Raw genomic sequence first — 23,358 nt, 5'->3', positions numbered from 1 at the left:
GTCAGTGGTGGGAGGGGGAGGGGAGCAGGAAGCTGAGGTTTTGTGAGTCAGAATCGGCCCCTCACCGCCCCACCATCTCCCACTTAGCAGCAACCTGCCCACTGCCGACTTCCTTGGCTCTGCCCCTGTAACCCTGGAGGGCGGATGGTCTCCCCGCCTGTAGGGGACCTGTGGAGTGTGTGCCATTGGGCTGCCAGGGTTGCTCATCTGTTCCCAGGCATGCTAGATGTGGGACTGCGGCTTCCTGGGGGCCAGGGTGGGGATCCACGAGGGGCTCTGTGTTGAGCATGACCCCCCCTTGCCCGTCTGGCTCTGCTGCTTCCGCCAGGTGGGTGGCGGTGTGGAGGCCCGTCCAAGCAGAGGATGGGCCCAAGCAGAGGATGGGCCCTGGGGACCTGCGGGTTGTGTGGAGGAGAAGGCCGGGAGGCTTTCGTCTTTCCTGCTGCACCTGCTCCATTCTCCACAAGCCCTGGGAGGCCTGTGGAGCCGTCCTGCAGTGGGAGCCACACCCTGAGTGTCCCTCTGTGGTCCCCACCGGGCTTCCTGGTTTGGCTCTCCAGGGGTGTGCCACAGGCAGGGACCTTTACCCCACCAGTGTGGACTGGGCCTGGAAACAGGGCCCTGGATGTGGTAGTTCTGGGGCCCCAAGGAGAGGAGGCGTCTCCTGGGGAGACACAGGCCTCTTGGCTCTCCCTGCCCTGAAAGCTCTCCTCCTGGCCCAGGGGAGCTTAGGCTGCTCAGCACCCACCCTATGGCCTTTGTACAGGGAGATTTGGAGACGGAGCAGGCCTGGGTGCGACCCCTGTCCCACTCTCCTCCGAGAGCTGCTGGGGTCCCAGTGCTCAGGAAGCCGTCTGGGCATCCTTCGGTGGTCGTCCTGGACCAAGTCTCCATCCTTCCCGTCTAGCTGCTGCCCCTCTAGGTCCTGCTGGCTGTGGGGCCGGTGTTCTAACAGGCAGCTGCCAAACCCCATCTTCTGGGACCTGTACTGGGGACCTGTCTGTCTCTGAAGCAGCTGGGATAGGGAAGAATTTGGGGCTGTGGGCGCAGGGGGTGTCCTCTAGCCTTGTGGGGCTGAGGCTTCTCGAACCCCACACAGACAGCAGGTTTGAGTCCTCCACACCCCCGGCTGGGCCCAGGGCTGGTGGGTGACAGGGAGCTCTGGGGGATGCCCATTGTTGGGGGGCTGAGAGCCTAAGTGGGGGCCTGGCGGTGGTGGCAGATGCTGTGGGGGCCTGTGGAACAGTCCCGAAGTGTTGACCGTCGATGGAGGGCTGCTGTGCTGTGTGAAGCTGGGCTGGTCAGGCTGAAGGAGGTCTCTGGGGTGGGATCGGGGAATGGGGTGTAGTGGCAGGGGCTTCTCTACCCTCAGGTGGCCCTGGGGTCTGCAGCTGTCCAGCAGACTCTCCATACGGAACTATTTTTAGGGAGCTGAGGCTGATCTGGTGCCAGATGAGGGCCCAGTGGCTGGGAATGTTTCCATCCTGGGATCCTCAAGCCTCCTGGTGGGTGGGGGGCGGGTCGGGTGCTCTGACCACCTGTTCTTGTCCTCAGGGAGTGGGGAAGGCCAGGGCCAGATTCTGCAGCGCTTCCCGGAGAAGGACTGGGAGGACAACCCATTCCCCCAGGGCATCGAGCTGGTGAGTTCAGGGCATGCTGAGACGGTGCCGGCAGGTGGGCACAGCCCTGCCCTTGTCCCTGACTGAGGGGCCTCCGCAGTGCCTGGCCCCCTGCTGGGCTAGGGACAAGACAGCAGAGCTGCTGTCGGGGGGTGTGGCCGGCTTGCCCGGCGGCCTGCACGGTGCTCATGTCACTCACTGTGTCATGCTGTCACTCACTCATGATGGTGGGGACTGTTCTCCCGTTTCCTGGTCCTTGCCCCAGGTGGGGAGGTCAGAGGCTGTTACTCCTTTCATCCTGAGAGACCGAGGCCCGGGAGGCCACTTGTCCCCAGGGTCTCCAAGCAAGGAGCTGCCTGTGTGTGTTGGAGCCTCCAGGCTGGTGCAGATGCTGGGGCAGGTGGGCTGGTTCCTGCCACAGGTGTAGGGGAGGAGCTGACTGCTGAGCCCTCCCTGCAGTTTTGCCAGCCCAGCGGGTGGCAGCTGTGTCCCGAGAGGAATCCACCAACCTTCTTTGTTGCTGTCCTCACCGACATCAACTCTGAGCGCCACTATTGCGCCTGCTTGACCTTCTGGGAGCCAGTGGAGCCTTCACAGGTCAGCTTGGGGCCTCTGGGTACAGCATGAATGAAGCTGCATCCTTGGGCTGTGGCCAGCTCCCCCTGCCCCCGTCTCCCCCTGCCCCCCAGCAGGAAACGACGTGCGCGGAGGATGCCACAGAGAGAGAGGAAGAGGGGGATGAGGGAGGCCAGACCCACCTGTCTCCCACAGCACCTGCCCCATCTGCCCAGCTGTTTGCACCAAAGACACTGGTACTGGTGTCGCGACTCGACCATACGGAGGTGTTCAGGGTGAGGCCAGCAGCCGGGGCGGCGAGGCAGGACGAGGGTGCTTCCATCGGCTGTCCCACCACTCCCCGCTCTGGTCATTGCAGAACAGCCTTGGCCTCATCTATGCCATCCACGTGGAGGGCCTGAATGTGTGCCTGGAGAACGTGATTGGGAACCTGCTGACGTGCACTGTGCCCCTGGCTGGGGGTTCGCAGGTGAGTTTTGGGGGCAGCTGGTGTCTGCACAGCCACAGGTCCTCCTGCTGGGGCCCTGGTAGGTATTTGGAGCCCAGCCAGAGCCACACACAGCTGGAGGCCTTGGATGCTCCCTCCTGCATCCTCGTGCCACTGTTGCCCCCAACAGTCCTGGCCTGCTCACCTGACCCTCGCACCTGTGCTGTGGGCCTGTGTCCTTCAGCCTCTCTGTTCGCTCCTTTGATGGTGTGTGCCTGTCTCTGGGTGTTGATGTCAGCTTGTTTGTCTGCTCCCTGCCCCGTGCCTGGGTGTGTTGGAGTGTCTAACCGTGTCTTTCTGCCCGTCTGTCCTGTGCAGCTGGACTCTGTTGAGGAAGGAGCGGTATGGATTCTTTGTTTCTTCCGCCCACCGAGGCCCCATCCCTACCCCCAGTCAGAAGCAGCCACTCCTGTCCTGAGTTCTCTCTGCAGCTGCTTTGGGACAACAGAGGCAGGGCGTGGCGTTTCCCTCTTGCCATGTTGCCCATCCCAGCCAGTCCCACCTCGGGTCTGTCAGTACACCAGGGTCTTCCTGGGGACACAGAGCTCTGGGCTGACTCTGGGCTGGCTCTGGTCAAGCAACTGAGCCCCAATCCTTTTTTTGCCGCAGAGGACGATCTCTTTGGGGGCTGGTGACCGGCAGGTCATCCAGACTCCACTGGCCGACTCGCTGCCTGTCAGCCGCTGCAGCGTGGCCCTGCTCTTCCGCCAGCTGGGTGAGCCTGTCTGTCCCACTCCCGCATGGCTTCCCCTCGGGGGCTGGTAGTCAGGGATGTGGGTTCTCACTCTGCCTGGGTGGGGGCCCAGGGTCCTCTCCAAGCTTCTCTTCTTCCTTTAGGCATCACCAACGTGCTGTCTTTGTTCTGTGCCGCCCTCACGGAGCACAAGGTTCTCTTCCTGTCCCGGAGCTACCAGCGGCTCGCCGATGCCTGTAGGGGCCTCCTGGCACTGCTGTTTCCTCTCAGATACAGGTGACCCCCGCCCGGCCCTCCCAGCCCCTCCTCCTGGCCCCTTTGCCCAGCCGCATCCCCTGGCTCACTGCATCCTTTGGGGCCTGCACAGCTTCACCTATGTACCCATCCTGCCGGCTCAGCTGCTGGAGGTCCTCAGCACACCCACGCCCTTCATCATTGGGGTCAACGCAGCCTTCCAGGCAGAGACCCAGGAGCTGGTAAGGGCTGTGCTTTGTGTCCACCTCACGGCCCAGGCCTGCAGGTCCCTGACTGCCGACTCCCTTGGTCCGCAGCTCGATGTGATTGTTGCTGATCTGGATGGAGGGACGGTCACCATCCCTGAGTGTGTGCACATTCCACTCTTGCCAGAGCCACTGCAGAGTCAGACGTACAGTGTGCTGAGCATGGTGAGGGGCACCACGGGCAAGCGGGAGCCTTGGGGGCCTTTGGGATGTGGCTGCCTGGCGGCACGGGGAGCCTAGAGCCGGGGCCAGCGTGCAGCTGCCTGCTTCGTTCTGTGCTGGCAGGTCCTGGACCCGGAGCTGGAGTTGGCTGATCTCGCCTTCCCTCCGCCCACGACATCCACCTCCTCCCTGAAGATGCAGGTGGGGGGTCGTTGCTGCTCCTGCACGGGGACCCCAGGCACTCAGGCTGCCCCTGCTCAGGTCTGCTGCCACTGACACACAAGGCCCCACCCCCAGGCTGGCCCTGGCTCCAGTAGCAGAAGCAGGAAGGGGCCTGGGAGCAAAGCAGCTGCCAGCAATTAGGAGTGGTGGTCGTGAGTGGTGCAGGCGAGGCGGCAGGGGGCCAGCAAGGGGCTGGAACTTGGCATCTGATCACAGGAGCCCTTGAGGGTGCTGAGCCAGGAGTGCCTCGTCCAGACAGTTTCAGAGGAGCTGGTGGCCCTGTGTGCAGAATGGTGGGAGGGATAGAAGGATGGGAAAGGGGCAGCTTGGGGTGGGGTGGTGTGTGGAGAAGCTCCTGGGCGGCCTGGGGTGGGGATTGGCAGGACTGGCTCTCACCTGCACTCAGCTCTTCTCCCAGGACAAGGAGCTGCGCGCTGTCTTCCTGCGGCTCTTCGCTCAGCTGCTGCAGGGCTATCGCTGGTGCCTGCACGTCGTGCGCATCCACCCGGAGCCCGTCATCCGCTTCCATAAGGTGGGGCGCCTGGTGGCTGGGGGTGGGGTGGGAGATAAGTGCATGGTGGAGACCCCTGAGGGACCGACCTTGTGTCCCCCAGGCAGCCTTCCTGGGCCAGCGTGGGCTGGTAGAGGACGATTTCCTGATGAAGGTGCTGGAGGGCATGGCCTTTGCTGGCTTCGTGTCGGAGCGTGGGGTCCCGTACCGCCCCACGGACCTGTTCGATGAGGTGCTCCTCCGCCCTGCCCTCCCAGCCCCCTGCCCTGGCTCTGCCTGACCATGGCTTACCAAACCTCCTGCCTACCCCGCTAGCTGGTGGCCCACGAGGTGGCAAGGATGCGGGCGGATGAGAACCACCCCCAGCGTGTCCTGCGTCACGTCCAGGAACTGGCAGAGCAGCTCTACAAGAACGTACGAGGGTGGCAGGACGGGAGGGCATCGTACCACCTTGATCCCTGGGCCCCTGCCCCACACCTGCCATTTCCCCACAGGAGAACCCGTACCCAGCCGTGGCAATGCACAAGGTACAGAGGCCCGGCGAGAGCAGCCACCTGCGACGGGTGCCCCGACCCTTCCCCCGGCTGGATGAGGGCACTGTGCAGTGGATCGTGGACCAGGCTGCGGCCAAGATGCAGGGTGCACCCCCAGCTGTGAAGGCTGAGAGGAGGACCGCCGTGCCCTCAGGGCCCCCCATGAGTGCGTCGTGAGGGAGGGAAGGCAGGCCCCGAGCGTGGCCCAGGATGGGCATGGGGTCAGGGGTCTGAGTGTGTGTGTTCTGTCCCCGCAGCTGCCATACTGGAGCGGTGCAGCGGGCTGCATGTCAACAGCGCCCGGCGGCTGGAGGTTGTGCGCAACTGCATCTCCTATGTGTTTGAGGGGAAAATGCTTGAGGCCAAGAAGGTGAGGGCTGTGCAGGCTCCAGCTGGGCCAGGGCAGCGGGTTTCAGAGGAGACCCAGGCCGCGCTTCGCCCTTGTGGGTGCTGACGCTGCCCCGGGGCCTCCTCTGCCTAACAGACAGCTAGAGGTGGCTGGGCTGGCCGGAGGGTAGGTGGGCTCCAGGTCTCCTCTCTTGACCTCAGTGAGGGGTGTGTTGGGCCTGTGCGGGAGGCCCAGCCAGGGAGATGTACTTCCATCTTTAAAAATCAGAAGATTTCACTATTATGTTTTCTCTGTGTCGTTCTCCTTAAATTGGGTAGGCCCATACATGACCTGTTCTTCGTACTTGATGGAAAACAGAGCTTGCTTCCTCCATACGTGACCTGTTCCTCCCACCTTATGGAAACAGAGCTTTCTGCTCTCTGCTGTTTTGCCCTCTGTGGTGCTCACTTAATGCCTCTGGGGTCTTTCATCATGGCCAGTTGGAGACTCTTGTTTTTCATTGGCTGTGTGGTGTCTCTTTGGGGCGGCCAGTTTTGTGATGAACGATGTAGCAACAGAACGCAAACTCCAAGCCTTTCTGTGGCCGGGCCTGTGCCAGGCAAGTCACCAAGCCCTGGCCAGCCAGGCAGCCGTGAGCCTGTGAGGAAGGGGGCCCGGCCCACAAGGCCTCTCTCCAGAGCGCACCTCCCTGCCAGCTCGCAGGTGCAGCGTCTGCGTCCTTGTGTCTGGCCTGGTGGACTTGTACTTGTGGAGCTGTCGGGCCCACTGGAGGTTTTAGTCTTTATTGGTTGGCAAAGCCCCAGAGTCTGGGACACCCCACCTGAAAGGCATTTGGGTCTCCTGGACACCTGCTGCCCTCCCTGCCTGGGCCCCGAGTGGGTCTTCTCTGTGCCCTCAGCCCATGTCTCCTTTCCCCACCCCCAGCTGCTCCCAGCCGTGTTGAGGGCCCTGAAGGGGCGAGCTGCCCGCCGCTGCCTCGCCCAGGAGCTGCACCTGCATGTGCAGCAGAACCGTGCGGTCCTGGACCACCAGCAGTTTGACTTTGTCGTCCGTATGATGAATTGCTGTCTGCAGGTGAGGCCAGAGCTCTTATCCTGCTAGTGACATGGCTCATGGCGCATGAGCGGGAACAGGCGGGGAGACCCTGGTCTGTGAGTGAGAGTGGAGAGAGGGCGCAAGAGACTCCTGTGCCAGTGGGCAGGGGTCCTCGGTCTGTGGGGAACATGGTGGAGAGAACCATTGTTGGGGGCAGGTGCCGGGGCCTGGGGTCTCCTGATATTGAGCCTCTGAGGCAGCCTTGGGGAGCTGGAGCCAAGGGTGTCAGGTGCTGGTCTGTGGTGGCTGTGGGGGTGGTGGGGGTGGTGGGAGGTGAGTGCTGCCTGGGAGGGGAGATGTCCTGACAGGCTCTCGCTCTACCTGCAGGACTGCACTTCTCTGGACGAGCATGGCATCGCAGCTGCTCTGCTGCCTCTGGTCACAGCCTTCTGCCGGGTGAGTGGTGGCATGCTGAGGTCTCCTTCCCAGCCCCTTCCTGGCTGCATCCAGCTGACCTTCTCCCCTGGCTCCTGCAGAAGCTGAGCCCGGGGGTGACGCAGTTCGCATACAGCTGTGTGCAGGAGCATGTGGTGTGGAGCACACCGCAGTTCTGGGAGGCCATGTTCTATGGGGATGTGCAGACTCACATCCGGGCCCTCTACCTGGAGCCCACCGAGGACCCGCCCCTCGCCCAGGTGCGCAGGGACTCCCTGGGCTGGGGGCTGGGGGCTAGGGGCTGGGGGCAGTGTGTCCCCGGCTCATGCGTGTGGTGCTGTGGCAGGAGGCTGGGGAGGCACCTTCCCAGGAGGACGAGCGCTCTGCCCTAGACGTGGCTTCTGAGCAGCGGCGCTTGTGGCCAACCCTGAGCCGTGAGAAGCAGCAGGAGCTGGTGCAGAAGGAGGAGAGCACGGTGTTCAGCCAGGCCATCCACTATGCCAACCGCATGAGCTACCTCCTGCTGCCCCTGGACAGCAGCAAGAGCCGCCTACTTCGGGAGCGTGCCGGGCTGGGCGACCTGGAGAGCGCCAGCAACAGCCTGGTCACCAACAGGTGAGGCAGGGACTGGGGGTTGGGCCCAGTGGAGGCGGGGCTGTGGTGGGCAGGGCCCTTGCCCACAGTTTCTTCCCTGGCCCAGCATGGCTGGCAGTGTGGCTGAGAGCTATGACACGGAGAGTGGCTTTGAGGATGCAGAGACCTGTGACGTAGCTGGGGCTGTGGTCCGCTTCATCAACCGCTTTGTGGACAAGGTCTGCACGGAGAGTGGGGTCACCAGCGACCACCTCAAGGGGCTGCATGTCATGGTGCCAGGTACGGGGGTTTGGGTTGGTGATGCCCCCTTGGATGGGTGGGGCTGGGCACAGATTGTGAGAACTGTCTTCCCCCAGACATCGTCCAGATGCACATTGAGACCCTGGAGGCCGTGCAGCGGGAGAGCCGGAGGCTGCCGCCCATCCAGAAGGTTTGCGGGGGCCGGTGGGGCTGCGGGCCCCCAAGGCCGGGGCTGCATCCTGAGCTCCTGCTCTTGTTTTCGAGCAGCCCAAGCTGCTGCGGCCGCGCCTGCTGCCCGGTGAGGAGTGTGTGCTGGACGGCCTGCGCGTCTACCTGCTGCCGGATGGGCGTGAGGAGGGTGCGGGGGGCAGTGCCGGGGGACCAGCATTGCTCCCAGCTGAGGGCGCCGTCTTCCTCACCACGTACCGGGTCATCTTCACGGGGATGCCCACGGACCCCCTGGGTGAGCCTGCAGACCTTCTGGCCCTGTTGCCCCCTCTCCCCCAGGTCTTTGGGATGGATGGGCTTTCCCTGCCTCTCCCTCCCTTTTCTTGGGGGTTCTGGGTCCCCGTGGGAAATGGGCCTTTGTCTGCTCCTTCCCCACCCACTTGGGATTCCCCATAACTGTGATACCCTGAGATTCTGGGACCCCCCCCTTACCTTCCTTGCTTGACTCTGCCTGGCCTGTCCTAAGTTGGGGAGCAGGTGGTGGTCCGCTCCTTCCCGGTGGCTGCGCTGACCAAGGAGAAGCGCATCAGCGTCCAGACCCCTGTGGACCAGCTCCTGCAGGACGGGCTCCAGTTGCGCTCCTGCACATTCCAGGTGGGGCATGGGGTGCGGGTGGGGCTCTCATCCCCCGCCCTGGTCTGTCTCCTGCAAACCGGTCCTTCTTGTATGAACCATTTCTAGGCCAGTCTCTAGCAGTGGCCCTGTTGTTATGCTTGCATGTCTGGGGCCCTCACCCGTGACTCTTGAGTTGATGTCCACTATTTGATGTGCAGTCTTTGGGTCCTTGTCCTTTCCTTGGGGCGCAGCCCTCAAGTCCGTGTCTTGGGTGTGCTTTGCAAACCCAGGCCTCAGCTCACAGCCACTGAGATTTCGAGTTTACACAAACGCTTGCCTTTGTGTGACACAGACACAGGCCTTTGCCTGTGGCCTGCTTCTCTCTGTGTCATGGCTGCGGGGGGAAGGGGAGTCTGGCACCTGGCAGCGTCAGAGTTGGGGGAGGGGCTGGGGGGCCACCCACACCCCTAAGGGCTGCTTTTTCTGATGCAGCTGCTGAAAATGGCCTTTGATGAGGAGGTGGGGTCTGACAGTGCTGAGCTCTTCCGTAAGCAGCTGCATAAGCTGCGGTACCCGCCGGACGTCAGGGCCACCTTTGCGTTCACCTTGGGCTCTGCCCACACACCTGGCCGGCCACCGCGAGTCACCAAGGACAAGGGTCCTTCCCTCAGGTATGGATCTGGGTCCCAGGCCAGGGCAGCTGGGCCTCAGCCATGTTCCCGCTCCAACCCTCCTAGGCCCCTGTGCCCATCTTTGTCCCTCCTCCTCTCACCTTTGCTGACTCTCGTGTGCCCCAGAACCCTGTCCCGGAACCTGGTCAAGAACGCCAAGAAGACCATCGGGCGGCAGCATGTCACTCGCAAGAAGTACAACCCCCCCAGCTGGGAGCACCGGGGCCAGCCGCCCCCTGAGGACCAGGAGGACGAGATCTCAGGTGGAGGGGTGGGGGTGGAGTCCTGGGTGGTCTCTGGATGCTGACACTTGTCAGGGAGGATCAGGGCAGGTGGAGTGGCCCCATGATGACCACGTGTGCCCGGCCTGCGCAGTGTCGGAGGAGCTGGAGCCCAGCACGCTGACCCCGTCCTCAGCCCTGAAGCCCTCCGACCGCATGACCATGAGCAGCCTGGTGGAAAGGGCTTGCTGTCGCGACTACCAGCGCCTTGGCCTGGGCACCCTGAGCAGCAGCCTGAGCCGGGCCAAGTCTGAGCCCTTCCGCATTTCTCCAGTCAACCGCATGTACGCCATCTGCCGCAGGTGAGGGCCGGCCAGGGCTGGCCCGGGTGGTGGGCACGTGACTGGGTGTCTTCCTTGCCGGCTGTGGGCCTGGGCCACGGCTTCTGGTCATGTAAGGAATGTGGAGGGGGAGACTCTGGGCAGAGGGACGGGCCACAGGGCTTGGGGGTGGGGGTGGGCTGGGGGGCCCCGTGGCTGAGCTGGAAGCGCCTCCTGCTGGGAGCCATGGGCTGGCTCTTCTTGCCCTGCTTGGGGCGTGAGCCTGGAGGTGGGTGGGGTCGCCAGCCGCCTTCACGCCTCTGCCTCCTCTCAGCTACCCAGGGCTGCTGATTGTGCCCCAGAGCGTCCAGGACAACGCCCTGCAGCGCGTGTCCCGCTGCTACCGCCAGAACCGCTTCCCCGTGGTCTGCTGGCGCAGCGGGCGGTCCAAGGCGGTGCTGCTGCGCTCTGGAGGCCTGCACGGCAAAGGTGTCGTCGGCCTCTTCAAGGCCCAGAACGCACCTTCTCCAGGTACCTCCTGCGTCCTGCCCTGTGCCTGCCCTGCCCTATCTCACCCTCCCCTGCCTCAGCTCCGTGTCCTCCCCCAGGCCAGTCCCAGGCGGACTCGAGTAGCCTGGAGCAGGAAAAGTACCTGCAGGCTGTGGTCAGCTCCATGCCCCGCTACGCCGACGCGTCGGGACGCAACACGCTTAGCGGCTTCTCCTCAGCCCACATGGGCGGTCACGGTGAGGGTGCTTGTGGGTAGACGGTGGGGCAGGGGCACTTTTGGGGGCTGTGGTGGCATTTATGGTTTGGCAGGCAGGCCAGGGAGGGGCAGAAACGGCGCTGGTCATGGATGTTTGGGTGTGGGATGAGGAGCATGCCCTCCGGGTGCCATGGGGCAGGGGTGGGAAGCCTGTCCAGACCAGGTGTGTGCCCTGACGTCCTGCCCGCCCTGACTGCCCCGCTCTCCACCTTTGCGTCTGCGGCAGCTTCCTGCAGGGGCCTCCGGGTGCTGCCTCTACGCGGCTCTGTCTTACCGTTTCCCACAGCCTGGAAACATCCCAGATGCTCCTTTGTCCTGTTCCCTCCCAGTGTCACTGTTTTTCCTCATCCCCCACCCTCCCTGCATCCCCCAATCCAGACTGTCTTTGGAGCCTCTGTCCTGGCTCTGCCCGCGGCTTGGCCTCTGTCCTCGTGTGTCCTGGTTCCTTGGGCCTTGCCCGAGCTGGCCTTGCTGTCTCTGTCCCCACCGTCACGCACACTTCACAGGCTCCCTGCACACACTGAGCTAGACTGGCCCCAGGACGGGGTGGCAGATATGCCCCACACTCACTTCTCTGTCCAGACCACCTGTTTTCTAGTTCAGAAGTGGTTTTGTTTTTCCAGATACCACATTATATAGTTACATTTTACAATCGTCTGTCTTCCTGCCTTCCCACCCCTGCCAGAAACCCTGAATGGTGTTGGCAGGTGGGGCCGCCCCCGCACCCCCCATGCCTGTGCCTCCCACAGAGTCCCTTTTGCATCTCCGACCATCCCCAGTGCCAGTGGCTGCTGCCTCCCAGTGTCCCCCTCAGTGCCCAGCAACGCTCAGGGGCTCAAGCTTTCCTCAGCTGTAGTCGTGGCTTCTAGTCCCAGCCCTGACCGTTTTTTTTTTTTTTGAGTCAGAGTCCTGCTCTGTCTCCCACGCTGGAGTTCAGTGGTGCGATCTCGGCTCACTGCAGGCTCCACCTCCCAGGTTCACACCATTCTCCTGCCTCAGCCTCCCGAGTAGCTGGGACTACAGCTGCCCGCCACCGTGCCTGGCAAATTTTTTTGTATTGTATTTTTAGTAGAGACAGGGTTTTACCGTGTTAGCTAGGATGATCTCGATCTGAACTCATGATCCGCCCGCTTCGGCCTCCCAAAGTGCTGGGATTACAGGCGTGAGCCACCGCGCCCGGCCAGCTCTGACCTTTTTACAAGGATACATTGGGCCCTGGTTGGCGTCCAAAGCAGGCTGGTGCCGCGTCCTCACTGTGAGCTGGGTGCCTGCAGTGTGGCAGCCGTGAGAGGATGCAGGGCATGTTGGGCTGGCATTGTGCTTGACCTGTAGTGACCACTTGGTGGACGAGGGGACATTGCCTCTCTCAGTCCCACCCTCGGGCCTTGCAGAAGCAGGTGAACCTGGGCAGGGCCAGGCGCCCAGAGACGCACTGTGGACCCCAGGCATCTCCCAGCCCTTTGGGCTTCCACTTCCTCATGTGGCCTCACTGTGCCTTCAGGCCACGTCGTCTGGACCATAAACCTCAGCCTGGGACTCAGATCTGCCTGTGTCCTGGACTGAGCTGCTCTCCATCCTTTTGGACTGGGCTCAGGCTCTGAGTCCACCCTCTCCCCTCTTCGGGAAGCCTCCAGGTCTCCTCTTCTCCAGGCCACACCTCTTGGGCGCCTCCTGTTGCCGTGCCCTGGACAGAGGCCTCTGCATGCTCATGTGTGGAGAGTTCTGAGCTGTGCCCATCACAAGCCCTGGCCCCCTGAGTGGAGGACAAAGGGCCAGGATGTGGAGGGAGGGACTCAGAGACAGACTTGCTCTGAGCCGGCTTGAGTGGGAAGAGAGGAGGTGTTCAGAGGAGAGCCCGGGATCCCCACCGCATAGCCCTTCTGCTGCCACGGAGTGCTCTGCGGCCTGCCCTGCCCTGGCAGAGAGGCCCACACCAGGATGGCTCTTCCCACTCTCCTGAGATCAGGGACTTGGGGCTGACCCCTGCTATCTCCAGGCTCCCTGGGGGCTTGGTGGAACCCTCTGACCTGTAGGCACCCCCAAGCTGGGCACGGCCAGGCCTGGGGCTAAGCCTGAGCCTTCTCTCTGCTGTGCCCCCAGTTCCCAGCCCCAGAGCCAGGGTCACCACGCTGTCCAACCCCATGGCGGCCTCGGCCTCCAGACGGACCGCACCCCGAGGTACCGTACCGAGCCTGCGCAGGCCCGCCTCCCCTCATCACTTGGTACTGGCGGCCTCTAGTGTGCACTGAGTTATCGCGGGCACTAATGTCTCCCTCCACGCCTGACACTAACGACCCGTCTCCCGAGCCCCAGTCCTTACCTCCCTGACCCGTGAGTCCTGCCCTGGAAACTAACACTGGCTGCCACCCCACGTCTCAGAATCTGTGTGTTCCAGCCCTCTCGCACGGCCCTGCTGGGGTCCTGCCAACCACCCCTGCCCTGGGAGCTCAGCCCCCTCCCTGGAGGCCGGGCACAGCCAGCCCCAGGTAAGTGGTGCCCTGGCCCCCCTCGGGTGCTTACCTGGCGTCTCCTCCACAGGTAAGTGGGGCAGTGTCCGGACCAGTGGACGCAGCAGTGGCCTTGGCACCGATGTGGGCTCCCGGCTAGCTGGCAGAGATGCGCTGGCCCCACCCCAGGCCAACGGGGGCCCTCCGGACCCGGGCTTCCTGCGTCCGCAGCGAGCAGCCCTCTACATCCTCGGGGACAAAGCCCAGCTCAAGGTGACTGGGGTGGGGGGTGAGGGTGGGCGCTCGGCAGGGGGCTTGGGGCCTCATGTGTCTCACGGTACTTGTCTGGGTTCTTTTCAGGGTGTGCGGCCAGACCCCCTGCAGCAGTGGGAGCTGGTGCCCATTGAGGTATTCGAGGCACGGCAGGTGAAGGCTAGCTTCAAGAAGCTGTTGAAAGCATGTGTCCCAGGCTGCCCTGCTGCTGAGCCCAGCCCAGCCTCCTTCCTGCGCTCACTGGAGGACTCAGAGTGGCTGATCCAGGTCTCTGCACTGCCCCTGTCCCTCCGCCCGCCTTGGTGCTGGGCCCACCCCTTGGCTAGAGCCAAGTGGACGGGTCTAGGTTTGCTTGTCTGACAGTGTGGAGCGCTGGAAGGAGGAGGCGACAGCCACTTCCCACCCAGGCTCTGGTGCCTAGAAGGCAGCTGGGAGGCTGGGCCTGGCTGGGGCCAGCTGACAGTGAGAGTGGCCAGAGCCTGGGCATGGGTATGTCGGAGCAGCCTGCTGGGCCCACGTGGGCTGATGACCACATGGGGGATGCAGTTTATGGTTCTGGGTCTCTGCTGCATTCTCTCAGGGGTGGGTACTGACAGGAACAGGATGCTGGCTTGGTAAACACTGGAGGGCTTGAAGATGGGTCCACCGGGCATCTTGAGGGACAGGGACGTCCCTTAGTCCTAGAGGGCTTGGAAGGGGGTGGGCTGTGGCCAGCAGGCTGGAGGCGGCAGTGGTCGGCACGCCCGGGGTGAGCTGTGTTTGTCCAGTGCTCTGCCCGCATACAGGGCTCAGGGGGCTGTGGACAGGGCCTGCCTCCCCGGTGCCTGTGGACATGCGGGTCTCTGGCCTGGTGAGTGGCGAGGCGGGAGGGCGGTGGGTCCCAGAGGTGCTGAGGCCGCCTGTCCCTGCAGATCCACAAGCTGCTGCAGGTGTCCGTGCTGGTGGTGGAGCTCCTGGATTCAGGCTCCTCCGTGCTGGTGGGCCTGGAGGACGGCTGGGACATCACCACCCAGGTGTGTGGCGCATGGGGCTGGTGTGGGCCAGGCTTCCGGGCTCCTCGCTGACCCCCCGGCGGTGCTGGCAGGTGGTATCCTTGGTGCAGCTGCTCTCAGACCCCTTCTACCGCACGCTGGAGGGCTTTCGCCTGCTGGTGGAGAAGGAGTGGCTGTCCTTCGGTCATCGCTTCAGCCACCGTGGAGCCCACACCCTAGCCGGGCAGAGCAGCGGCTTCACACCCGTCTTCCTGCAGTTCCTGGACTGCGTACACCAGGTGGGCAGGCCACTGTGTGGGTGGGCCGGGACTGTGCACCCTGACCGCTGACCCCTGACCCCTGACCCGCATGGCATGCAGGTCCACCTGCAGTTCCCCATGGAGTTTGAGTTCAGCCAGTTCTACCTCAAGTTCCTCGGCTACCACCACGTGTCCCGCCGTTTCCGGACCTTCCTGCTCGACTCTGACTATGAGCGCATTGAGCTGGGTATGTGGGGAGTCGGGGCTGGGGCAGCCACGGGTCAGGAGGGGCCTAGGCTCAGTGCTGCCCCTGTGCAGGGCTGCTGTATGAGGAGAAGGGGGAACGCAGGGGCCAGCTGCCGTGCAGGTCTGTGTGGGAGTACGTGGACCGGCTGAGCAAGAGGACGCCTGTGTTCTACAATTACATGTATGCGCCCGAGGACGCAGAGGTGAGCTGGGGCCTGGGTCGGGTAGGCGGTTCCTGTCCGACCCAGGTCCTCAACCGCAGGCCCACCCTCAGGTCCTGCGGCCCTACAGCAACGTGTCCAACCTGAAGGTGTGGGACTTCTACACTGAGGAGACGCTGGCCGAGGGCCCTCCCTATGATTGGGAACTGGCCCAGGGGCCCCCCGAACCCCCAGAGGAAGAACGGTCTGATGGAGGCGCTCCCCAGAGCAGGCGCCGCGTGGTGTGGCCCTGCTACGACAGCTGCCCGCGGGCCCAGCCTGATGCCATCTCACGCCTGCTGGAGGTGCGTGTGATCCCAGAGCAGGGTCTGGCCTGGCACTCCCCTCCTCTCGCTCAAACACCACGGTCGTGTGTGTGTGTGTACACTTGTACATGCACGTAAGTCCGGTTACCCCTGGGGGTTGGTGTGGCCCTGCCATCTCCCCACCATGTGAACTGCCTGCTGGCCTGGGGTGGCTGTGGCTCCCCAGGGCCCCGCCCCACTCAGTGGGTGCTTCCGAACAGTGACAGGAGGGCCGTCATCAGAGACCCCCAGGTCTCAGTACACAGCCTCCACTCTGAGCATGTGTGTTTTCCCTGACCTGGCTTTGAGCAGCTCAGGCACCTGTTGAGGAGTCAGCCCTTAGAGATGACAGCGTTTTACTCCCTCTGCCAGACTGCCTGCCCCACCTAATGTGACCGTAATGTGAGCAGCTCTGGGTTCTTGCCCTGAGAGCTTGGGGTTGACATTGAGGCCTCTCTTACCCGTCACTGTGCCATCCCTGGTGGGCCTGGACTGAACAAGGCAGAGATGCCTGGGAGGGAGAAAGGAGACTGCGATTGGGTGGTGGCTGGGTTGGTGTGTAGGGCCTGAGGCAGTGTCCTGCGCGTGTTGCTACCTTTTGGGGCCATCCCAGAGTCTCTGTGGGGCTGAGCAGGTGGAGGAGTGTGGGCCTCGGACCTAGGCCACGGGGGGACCTGCACTCAGCTCCCCACTGTTGGCTGTGTGGCCTTAGAGGTTATCTTTTTTTTTAAGACGGAGTCTCGCTCAGTCTCCCAGGCTGGAATGCAGTGGCGCAATCTCCGCTCACTGCAAGCTCTGCCTCCCGGGTTCACGCCATTCTCCTGCCTCAGCCTCCAGAGTAGCTGGGACCACAGGTGCCCGCCACCACGCCCGGCTAATTTTTTGTATTTTTAGTAGAGACGGGGTTTCACCGTGTTAGCCAGGATAGTCTCGATCTCCTGACCTCGTGATCCACCCACCTCGGCCTCCCAGAGTGCTGGGATTACAGACGTGAGCCACCACACCTGGCCAAGTTATCTAAGCATCTTAGAGCTTCTGTTTCCTTGTGCAGAAAGTGGAAATGCTGATTCCTGCCTTACAGGGAAGTTGTGAGGCTTAAATGAGTCATTTATTTCAGTGACTTAGCATGGGACACAGGGTTTGGGGGAGTACGGGAGTCATGGTTTGTGATGGAGGTGACCCACAAGCACAGACAGCGGTCCCTTTTTCTCTCTAGTGATGCTCATTGTCTTAAAGTTGACGCGGTCTGATTGGTGCTAACGGAGTCACTCAGCTTTGTCGTGACCAGCATCAGCTTGCTCTGTTGTTTTCTTGTATTTTTTACTGGTCTTTGTTTATGTTTAAGGTGAGTTTGTTGTACACAGGATGTAGATGTAGTTGGGTCTTCTTGTTATCCAGTCTAATGGGTTTTTTTAATTGGAATTTTTAGCCCATTTTAATTTACTGTTACTATTGATGTGGCCGGGTTTAAGTCTGGCATCTTGCTGTTTGTTTTCTCTTTGTCCCTTTGATTTTTTTTCTTTTCTTTTTTTAAAAAATAAGTGTTTTTAGTATTCTGTCTACTGTGAGTTGAGCTGTACCTCTCTGTGTTGTGTTTCAGGGGCTGTCAGGGGTTATAATCATCTGACTTGAAATTACATCACCGTTCACACCAGAAGAGCCTTATGGCAGTGTGTGTCCATTCATGCCTTTCCTGTCCTCCTGTTACTGTCACACATTTTACTTTTACGTATGACATAAACACCCAGCATGGTTTTTCTTTTTTTTTTTTTTTTTAGAGATGGAGTCTTCCCTCAGTCACCCAGGCTGGAGAGCGGTGGTGCGATCTTGGCCTGCTGCAACCTCTGCCTCTGAGTTCAAGTGATTCTCCTGTCTCAGCCTCCCAAGTAGCTGGGATTATAGGCTCCCACCACCATGACTGGCTAATTTTTTTTTGTATTTTTAGTAGAGACGGGGTTTTACTGTGTTGGCCAGGCTAGTCTCAAACTCCTGACCTCAGGTGATCTGCCCGCCTCAGCCTTGCAAAGTGCTGGGATTACAGGCGTGAGCCACCACGCCCGGCCCTGTTTTTGTTTTAAATAGTCAACTTTGTTTTAAGGAAATTAAGAAAGAAGGAAAAAGTCTTCTATTTTTGCCGTTTATAACATTCTTCATTCTTTCAGTATAATCTGGTCTGGTTATTATTTCTCTTCAGCCTGAAGAATTTTTAATATTTCTTGTAATGCAGAGCTGCCAGTCACAAGTTCCTTCACCTTTTGTTTATCTGAAAATATCTTTGTGCCTTTATTTTGCAAAGGGCATTTTCTCTGGATATGCAGTTCTAGGTTGACAGCTTCTATTTTTTTTGTTTACATTCAGCAGTTAAACTGATGTAACTTTAAAAGATCTCATTACTGGGCCGGGCACAGTAGCTCATGCCTGTAATCCCAGCACTTTGGGAGGCTGAGGCAGGTGGATCACCTGAGGTCAGGAGTTCGAGACCAGCCTGGCCAATGTGGCGAAACCCCATCTCTACTAAAATATAAAAATGAGCTGAGCGTGGTGGTGCGTGCCTGTAATCCCAGCTACTCAGGAGGCTGAGGCAGGAGAATCGCTTCAACCCAGGAGGTGGAGGCTGCAGTGAGCTGAGATCGCGCCACTGCACTGCAGCCTGGGCAACACAAGTGAGACTCTGCCTCAAACAAACAAAAAAGATATTACTTTGTTTTCTGGCCTGTATTGTTTCTGCTTAGAAGTTGGTGTTCATTCTTATCCTTATAAACTGTGTATAATGGCACCCTTTCATTCTCTGCCTTAAGATTTTGTGTTTAATTTTGGCTTCAGCAATTTGACCATTGTGGTTTTTGCTTTCGTCCTGCTTGAGGCTCTTTAAACTTCTGGGTCTGTGGGATGATCATTTTTGTCAAATTTAATACATTTTAAGTTCCTGCTTCTATAAATTACTTTTTCTGCATGATCTCTCCCTTTCCTTCTGAGACTGTATTGTTCCATACGTTGCTGAAGCTCTGTGTGTTTTTTCTCTGTCTTTATCTTTGCAATTCATTTTGGATGATTTCTGTTGGCTTGTCTTCAAGTTCACTGCTCTTTTCTTTCTTGTTTTTAATATACTCAAGCCCATCAAATGAATTTTTTAAATTTCTTGAGACAGGGTCTTGCTCTGTTGCCCAGGCTGGAGTGCAGTGGCACAGTCATGGCTCACTGCAGCCTGAACCTCCCAGGCTCAAACAATCCTCCTGCTTCATTCAGCCTCTTGAGTTGCCGAGACTACTGGCGTGTGCCACATGCTGGCTTTTTTTTTTTTTTTTTTTTTGTCCCTATGTCACCCAGGCAGGTCTCAAACTCCTGGGCTCAAGCAGTCCTCTCACCTTGGCCTCCTAAAGTGCTGGGATTACAGGCGTGAGCCACCGCACCCGGCCCCATCTAATGAATTTAATGCTTTTTATTGTAGAGATTCCCCATCTGATAAACCATTATGTCCATCTTTTCTTTTAAATCTTGAAACATATTTATAACTTAAAAATATATATAAAGATGGGGTCTTGCCATGTTGCCCAAGCTGTTCTCACACTCCTTGGGTCAAATGATTCTCCCTCCTCGGCCTCCCAAAGTGCTGGGCTTACAGGTGTGAGCCACTGTGCCCTGCCTGTGTTGTCTTTCTTTAAGCTTAGAGTCTTGGGTTTTATTCTCGCAGGTAGGTAATGAGCTTGTGGGTCAGCTTGATCTGTTTGAAGCTTGTTTCTAAGCTTTGTTTGGGCAGCTCTCCAGCACCTCTGGAGAAGCTCCAGGGATAGAGCAGCCTAAGGTATGTGGCCTCTCCCGGGCATCAGTTGGAGTTTTGTGTCTTTGTGTCTTCGGTGAGGTCTTGCCACACCGGCTTTTTGGAAGTCCAGTATCTTTCAGCATTCCTCTAGAATTTGGGTTCAGCTTATAGCCTTTTTTTTTTTTTTTTTTTTTGAGGCGGAGTCTCACTTTGTCTCCCAGGCTGGAGTGCAGTGGCACACTCTCAGCTCACTGCAGCCTCCACTTCCCATGTTCAAGCAATTCTCCTGCCTCAGCCTCCCGAGTAGCTGGGATTACAGGCGCCCGCCACCATGCCCGGCTAATTTTTGTATTTTTAGTAGAGACAGGGTTTTGCCATGTTTACCAGGCTGGTCTTGAACTCCTGACCTCAGGTTATCCACCCGCATTGGCCTCCCAAAGTGCTGGGATTACAGGTGTGAGCCACTGCTCCTGGCCCCAGGTCATAGCTTCTTAGTAGCTGTTCTCTGCCAGGCCTTGTGACATCTTGCTTTGCACATGGCAGCCTAATTTGGCCAACGACTCAAAGGAGGGCTCTGTCTAGATTTCTAGAGCCCCTTTGCGTGGTGCTCCCTCCCCTCTGTGGGCTGCCCTGCAGACCCAGCTGCACGAGCGCCCCTGGACGTCCCGTCTCTGCCTCCTCGGCTCAGCAAGCTCCCGTGTATTGCTCTGGCGCTGCCTCCCTGCACTGTGGCTGGGCAGAAAATGGGTGACTGTGGGGCCCAGGTTATGTGGTCCCATGTCTTAGGCTCCTGTCTCTCAAGCTGCACTGCTTGTCCGACATCTGGAAACAACGGCTTCCCCTTCTTGTCCAGTTTCATCATTTGCATATGGAGGGAGGGCTGTTCAGACTAATTTTCCGTCATGGCTGGAAGTTGACAGTTGGCCTCATGTTTCTCTTTTGAAGTCAGCCATCAGTTTTATTGTTCCTCTTTCAAAGAGAGCATGACTTTTTTTCTTCTGGCAGGTTTTGGGACTTTTTGTTTTTCAGCAGTTTTTCTGTCCCATTTTGGGGTGTGTGTGTGTTTTGAGACGGAGTCTCACTTTGCTGCCCAGGCTGGAGGGCAGTGGCGTGATCTCGGCTCACTGCAACCTCCGCCCCCCGAGTTTAAGCGATTCTCCTGCCTCAGCCTCCCGAGTAGTTGGGATTACCAGTGCCTGCCACTGCGTTGGGCTAATTTTTGTATTTTTAGTAGAGATGGGGTTTCGCCATCTTGGCCAGGCTGGTCTTGAACTCCTGACCTCGTGATCCACCCGCCTCGGCCACCCAAAGTGCTGGGATTACAGGTGTGAGCCACCGCGCCTGGCCCTAAAATCAGTCTCTCGAATTTACTGTATGTTCTAACTCCTGTTTCATTTCAGGGTGTATTTTAATGTTTTTCTCCATTTTTCTGCTTTTCTAATCTTTTATTGTAAGCTGGACATTGTGGACCCTGCAGTGTTGAAGATCAGTATTGTGTGGTCTTTATTTTATTTTATTTTTTTTTTTTGAGAAGCAGTTTTGCTCTTGTTGCCCTTGCTGGTGTGCGGTGGCGCGATCTCGGCTCGCTGCAACCTCTGCCTCCCAGGTTCAAGCGATTCTCCTACAGGCGTGCGCCACCATGCTGGGCTAACTTTTTGTATTTTTAGTAGAGATGGGGTTTCTCCATGTTTGTCAGGCTGGTCTCAAACTCCCGACCTCAGGTGATCTGCCTCCCAAAGTGCTGGGATTACAGGCGTGAGCCACCACACCTGGCCGGGGTGTGTGTTTTCAACTTACCCTGTTGGGGTTTGTAGTGCTTCTTGATTATGTTGTTTGATGCCTCTGGTTAGTTTGGGAAATTTTTCAACTGTTGTCTCCGAATATTCATTTTGCATATTCCTTCCCTCCCTCTTGCCACCTCCCCCTGTGGCCAGTTACACACGTGTTAGGCCTTTCTGTTGTATCTCTTTCCTGTGTTTTCCATCCTTTTGTCTTTTCATGCTCTAGTCTGGATACTTCCTTTTGAATAAACTTTTCATTAATTCTTCCCCCAGGAGCTGCAGAGGCTGGAGACAGAGTTGGGCCGACCCGCTGAGCGCTGGAAGGACACCTGGGACCGGGTGAAGGCTGCACAGCGCCTCGAAGGCCGGCCGGACGGACGTGTGAGTGAGGGCCAGTGTGAGCGTCCACGGTGGGCGTGTTGCTGGGAGAAAGTGGAGTCTGTCCAGCCCTGACCCAAGTCCCAACCTCCTGTTTCCAGGGCACCCCTAGCTCCCTCCTCGTGTCCACCGCACCCCACCACCGCCGCTCGCTGGGTGTGTACCTGCAGGAGGGGCCCGTGGGCTCCACCTTGAGCCTCAGCCTGGACAGCGACCAGAGTAGTGGCTCAACCGCATCCGGCTCCCGCCAGGCTGCCCGCCGCAGCACCAGCACCCTGTACAGCCAGTTCCAGACAGCTGAGAGTGAGAACAGGTATGAGGGCACCTCCCACTGCCACACGGACACCTCTGAGCTGGTGTTCTGGGGTCCCAGGCAGTCCTCTGGTAGGAGATTGCGGGTGCTTGAGGAGCTTGTCTAAGTATACGCCACCACTGGGAGGGGTTTGGGGTGTCGAACTGGTGACCACAGCTGACCACAGCCTGCAGTGGCTGAGGGAGGAGCAGAGAGAGGGCAGTGGTGGGGCCCCCGTGAGTCTGGAGTCTGGCAGGATCCATCCCGGGTAGCTGCTGCCGTGGCTGCTTCTCAGATCTACCTGCCCGGCCATCCCTCTCCTCGTAAGGGCGCCTGCCCTGTGTAGGGAGCTGCTTTCCCAAGACCCTGAGGCTCTGGTGTGGGGTTGCTCCCTGGAGTCTGGAGGGTGTGAGGTGCCTTTCACTGTCTCCTTTCTGGGCGTCGTCTTCCTAGGCCTGCAGCCCCCCACAAGGCTTCTCTGTGGCCCCCTGGCCAGTGCTCTGGGCTTAGGTCAGTTCTGGGGACAGGGAGCCTGGTCTTACCTCCTGGGCTGGGACAGCAGGTGGGGACGACTGCTGGGGCCTGGGCTTGGCTGGGCCATGACAGTCAGCCTGGCCCTGGTTCTGCTGGAAATGCAGGTCCTACGAGGGCACTCTGTACAAGAAGGGGGCCTTCATGAAGCCTTGGAAGGCCCGCTGGTTCGTGTTGGACAAGACCAAGCACCAGGTGAGTGATCAGGTGGTGGGGGAGACTCACGGGGGAAGGGGCTACGCTGACCCTGTTGCCTCCTCCAGCTGCGCTACTACGACCACCGTGTGGACACAGAGTGCAAGGGTGTCATTGACCTGGCGGAGGTGGAGGCTGTGGCACCTGGCACGCCCACTATGGGAGCCCCTAAGACTGTGGACGAGAAGGCCTTCTTTGACGTGAGCCTTGGCCGGGGCTTGGGAGAGGGGAAGGGCTCTGTGGTGTGGGGGCTGTGGAGTCAGTAACGCGCCCTTCCCCAGGTGAAGACAACGCGTCGCGTTTACAACTTCTGTGCCCAGGACGTGCCCTCGGCCCAGCAGTGGGTGGACCGGATCCAGAGCTGCCTGTCGGACGCCTGAGCCTCCCAGCCCTGCCCGGCTGCTCTGCTTCCAGTCGTTACCGACCACTAGGGGTGGGCAGGGCCGCCCCGGCCATGTTTACAGCCCCGGCCCTCGACAGTATTGAGGCCCCGAGCCCCCAGCACTTGTGTGTACAGCCCCCGTCCCTGCCCCGCCCCGCCCGACCGGCCCTAACTTATTTTGGCGTCACAGCTGAGCACCGTGCCGGGAGGTGGCCAAGGTACAGCCCGCAATGGACCTGTAAATAGTCCGGCCCCGTCAGCGTGTGCTGGTCCAGCCAGCGGCTGCAGGCAAGTTTCTAGAACCAGAGTCTATATAAAGAGAGAACTAACGCCACGCTCCTGTGCCTGCCTTCCCCACGCCCTGGCTGCCTGTTCTCGGCCTACCCAGAGGGTCCCATCTGCCCCTTTCCAGGCCCACCTGGTGGGAGGTTGGCATCTTTCTCGTGAGCCTCTCCTGGTGCCTGGGTCCACCCAGCTCAGCCTGCATGTCCCTGGGAGTGACTGCTCTGGGGGCGGATCGAGCAGGAGGCTTCACTGGGGCCTTGCTTGATTCCCTCCAGGCCTCAGGGCTGGTCTAGGGGCCGGCACGGCTGGAGAGGAAGCCCCCATCCCTACCCAG

The 23,358-nt window shown here is 59.8% G+C and overlaps 1 protein-coding gene across 6 annotated transcripts in view; it reads left to right on the top strand.

Annotated features, from left to right (window-relative positions):
* Window positions 1-23,073, top strand: part of SBF1 (SET binding factor 1) — a 28,441-nt gene extending 5,368 nt beyond the window's left edge. The window contains exons 2-42 of one of the 6 annotated variants that reach the window (XM_054470484.2): window positions 1,555-1,640; window positions 2,079-2,216; window positions 2,309-2,470; window positions 2,554-2,664; window positions 3,001-3,024; window positions 3,292-3,397; window positions 3,520-3,652; window positions 3,744-3,852; window positions 3,928-4,041; window positions 4,162-4,239; window positions 4,679-4,792; window positions 4,875-5,003; window positions 5,087-5,185; window positions 5,266-5,470; window positions 5,562-5,674; window positions 6,578-6,727; window positions 7,076-7,144; window positions 7,225-7,383; window positions 7,470-7,738; window positions 7,824-7,996; window positions 8,074-8,147; window positions 8,225-8,420; window positions 8,652-8,779; window positions 9,233-9,411; window positions 9,538-9,674; window positions 9,787-9,994; window positions 10,287-10,483; window positions 10,561-10,698; window positions 12,819-12,896; window positions 13,257-13,438; window positions 13,526-13,705; window positions 14,350-14,451; window positions 14,523-14,708; window positions 14,790-14,916; window positions 14,988-15,118; window positions 15,190-15,420; window positions 21,235-21,342; window positions 21,441-21,652; window positions 22,270-22,357; window positions 22,426-22,557; window positions 22,639-23,073. In XM_054470484.2, coding sequence (XP_054326459.1) covers window positions 1,555-1,640; window positions 2,079-2,216; window positions 2,309-2,470; window positions 2,554-2,664; window positions 3,001-3,024; window positions 3,292-3,397; window positions 3,520-3,652; window positions 3,744-3,852; window positions 3,928-4,041; window positions 4,162-4,239; window positions 4,679-4,792; window positions 4,875-5,003; window positions 5,087-5,185; window positions 5,266-5,470; window positions 5,562-5,674; window positions 6,578-6,727; window positions 7,076-7,144; window positions 7,225-7,383; window positions 7,470-7,738; window positions 7,824-7,996; window positions 8,074-8,147; window positions 8,225-8,420; window positions 8,652-8,779; window positions 9,233-9,411; window positions 9,538-9,674; window positions 9,787-9,994; window positions 10,287-10,483; window positions 10,561-10,698; window positions 12,819-12,896; window positions 13,257-13,438; window positions 13,526-13,705; window positions 14,350-14,451; window positions 14,523-14,708; window positions 14,790-14,916; window positions 14,988-15,118; window positions 15,190-15,420; window positions 21,235-21,342; window positions 21,441-21,652; window positions 22,270-22,357; window positions 22,426-22,557; window positions 22,639-22,737 — 5,654 coding nt within the window. In that variant the 3' untranslated portion in view covers window positions 22,738-23,073. The remainder of the gene's footprint in view (window positions 1-1,554; window positions 1,641-2,078; window positions 2,217-2,308; window positions 2,471-2,553; window positions 2,665-3,000; window positions 3,025-3,291; window positions 3,398-3,519; window positions 3,653-3,743; window positions 3,853-3,927; window positions 4,042-4,161; window positions 4,240-4,678; window positions 4,793-4,874; window positions 5,004-5,086; window positions 5,186-5,265; window positions 5,471-5,561; window positions 5,675-6,577; window positions 6,728-7,075; window positions 7,145-7,224; window positions 7,384-7,469; window positions 7,739-7,823; window positions 7,997-8,073; window positions 8,148-8,224; window positions 8,421-8,651; window positions 8,780-9,232; window positions 9,412-9,537; window positions 9,675-9,786; window positions 9,995-10,286; window positions 10,484-10,560; window positions 10,699-12,818; window positions 12,897-13,256; window positions 13,439-13,525; window positions 13,706-14,349; window positions 14,452-14,522; window positions 14,709-14,789; window positions 14,917-14,987; window positions 15,119-15,189; window positions 15,421-21,234; window positions 21,343-21,440; window positions 21,653-22,269; window positions 22,358-22,425; window positions 22,558-22,638) is intronic. The other 5 variants (XM_054470486.2, XM_054470485.2, XM_054470487.2 and 2 more) reach the window with 5 other exon arrangements.
* The last annotated feature ends 285 nt before the right edge of the window (window positions 23,074-23,358 follow it).

The sequence above is a fragment of the Pongo pygmaeus genome, chromosome 23 (assembly GCF_028885625.2).
Source record: "Pongo pygmaeus isolate AG05252 chromosome 23, NHGRI_mPonPyg2-v2.0_pri, whole genome shotgun sequence".
Lineage (NCBI taxonomy): Eukaryota > Metazoa > Chordata > Mammalia > Primates > Hominidae > Pongo > Pongo pygmaeus.
Note: the sequence above shows the minus strand (reverse complement) of the source record. Positions and strands in the feature narration are given on the sequence as shown.